General features: G+C 46.1%; 1 protein-coding gene across 1 annotated transcript in view; it reads left to right on the forward strand.

Annotated features, from left to right (window-relative positions):
- Window positions 1–2254, forward strand: part of LOC104524388 (unconventional myosin-VIIa-like) — a gene marked incomplete at its 5' end in the record, with an annotated part of 15722 nt that overhangs the window by 10884 nt on the left and 2584 nt on the right. Inside the window, 3 exons of the mRNA XM_010167250.1 lie at window positions 164–270; window positions 1182–1367; window positions 2010–2126. Coding sequence (XP_010165552.1) covers window positions 164–270; window positions 1182–1367; window positions 2010–2126 — 410 coding nt within the window. The remainder of the gene's footprint in view (window positions 1–163; window positions 271–1181; window positions 1368–2009; window positions 2127–2254) is intronic.

Consider the following 2254-nt stretch of genomic DNA (forward strand, 5'->3'; position numbering starts at 1 on the left):
GAAAATGTGGTTTTCTCTGCAAGGTCAGAGTCTTGCTATTGCCCCTGTCCCTGGAAGTTGTAACAGCACATGGGCTCCACTGGCTTGTAGGGACAGCGATTGATTGCCAGCTGATGCTCATAGCATTGCTTTTCCATATCCACTCCCTGCTTCCTTTGCACAGGTATAGTGCCTTCCCTCACCTACCAAGTGTTCTTCATGAAGAAGCTATGGACCAACACAACGCCTGGAAAGGACTCGATGGCAGACTCAATCTTCCACTATTACCAGGTACTCTGGAAGCCTGCAATAACAGTGGAGAATTGGGAGGGTTTAGGAAAAGGTTAGAAAGACTTTGTCCATCTGTAGATGGACAAAGTCTTGCATTAAACAAAAAAGTCCTGCCTTAAACAGAGCACTATGAAGAGGACTGTTGGGGTTGCATGGTGAGAAGCAGCCTTCATGCACTTTAGGGTAACCAGCTCAGCTGGGATTTGAGACAGCTGGTTTTGGATAAGAAGCAAGAAATATGAGAGGTTGAATTCAGAAGCATCCTGAGGGTTTTCAGCCACCTCTGTTCATAGAGATGAGTTGTGACAGTCCCAGCAGTTAGGTAAGAAGTTACAGTTGTTCTGCTCTTGTTTCTGCTGGGATGGAAGAGACACCTTCATGTCTCTAAGTGCTCTACACATACACTCCCTGTGTTCTTGCCTGGATAAAGTGGTGATCCCAATATGACTGTATCCCCTAATGATTCAGTTAGTCACTTGACATATTTTCCAACAATTTTGGTAACAAGGGAATAGATTTTTTAAATTTAAAACAAACAAACAAACAAAAAACCCAAACCAACAAAAAACCCTAACAGATTACCAATTCCAAGTGGCCATTACTAGGGTTGGCTTTCCTGGGATGAGGGAAGGTGAACAAGAACATAGGTCCACACACTTGATAACTAACACAAGAACCTCCCTGTTCCACATAACAGGAAACTGGTTTAGACCAGAGAGGATCTTTAAACATCTCATGTGGTCTTATCTGAGCAGATGCCTCTCCACCACACTTGGCACAACTGCAACCATGCTTTCCAGGGCAGAGCATCTTAGCTAGGGACTGGAGAGCTTCATAAACTCCATTTACATCTAAAGATGAAGGTCTGCGGTCATTCCCTCTATCCCTGAATTGTTCTTTCCCCCATGCAGGAGTTACCAAAGTATCTGCGTGGCTACCACAAGTGCACACGGGAAGAGGTCTTGCAGCTGGCAGCTCTCATCTACCGGGTGAAGTTTGAGGATGACAAGTCCTATTTCCCCAGCATCCCCAAGCTCCTGAAGGAGTTGGTGCCTCAGGACCTTGTCCGGCAGCTCTCTCCAGATGACTGGAAAAGGGTAAAACTTCAGCTTGAGTCATATGTCAGGCATGGCAGCGGGGAGCCCAGCCTCTTGAGTGACTTGTCTAACATTCAACATTGAAGTTGGGCTGCCAGAATGAGTGACCCATGGTCCTTCTTGAGCCTTACAGACACATGCTGGGAGATGGTCTCATGTAAAGGTCTGTTGTTTAAGGCAGACTACTGAGTAGAGGGGTAGTTCTCCCTGCTTTACCCAGGGAGAGCAGTGGCACAGGTACAGACAGGTCTAGAGCCATAAAATAACATAGGTGTCTCATTGCCAATAAATAGTCTTATAAGTCCTTTCTGTTCCCCTAGACTTGAACTCAGCCATGTGCCTAACCAGTGAGCTATCAGCTTCTCTGGGTTGAAGGTTTTTCAATCTCCTCTGCTGTATAAATTGGAGGATAAAAATTTATAATCCCTTTAATGGAGTCATCAGCACAGCTTAACTAAGAAAGAAGGACCTGCCTTGGTTCCAGGCCCTGCTCCAGTGACCAACCAGCACTTTTGTGAAGTGTTTATTGGAGCAGAGACTAGAACTGACCCCCATCTTTGTGGGACTGATGTTCCTTCCATGCAAACACCCCTGGTACTAGGTAGTGCAAACCCTCCAGCTCTGTTGTGTTCTCTGTTGCAGTCTATCGTGGCGTACTACAATAAGCACGCGGGCAAAACAAGAGAAGAAGCCAAGCTTGCCTTCCTAAAGATTATCTTCAAGTGGCCTACGTTTGGATCAGCATTCTTTGAAGTGAAGGTACTTGTCCTATTTATGAGTTCTCTGGCAGCTTTTAGCCAAGGTCAAGAGCCCTGTATCACAGAGACGTTCCAGGTATGTAGGGTTGTCCCTGTGTCTGGACAAGATTGGGCCAACCCTGATGGACC

The sequence above is a fragment of the Antrostomus carolinensis genome, unplaced genomic scaffold, assembly GCF_000700745.2.
Source record: "Antrostomus carolinensis isolate BGI_N321 unplaced genomic scaffold, ASM70074v2 scaffold21204, whole genome shotgun sequence".
NCBI classification, from domain to species: domain Eukaryota; kingdom Metazoa; phylum Chordata; class Aves; order Caprimulgiformes; family Caprimulgidae; genus Antrostomus; species Antrostomus carolinensis.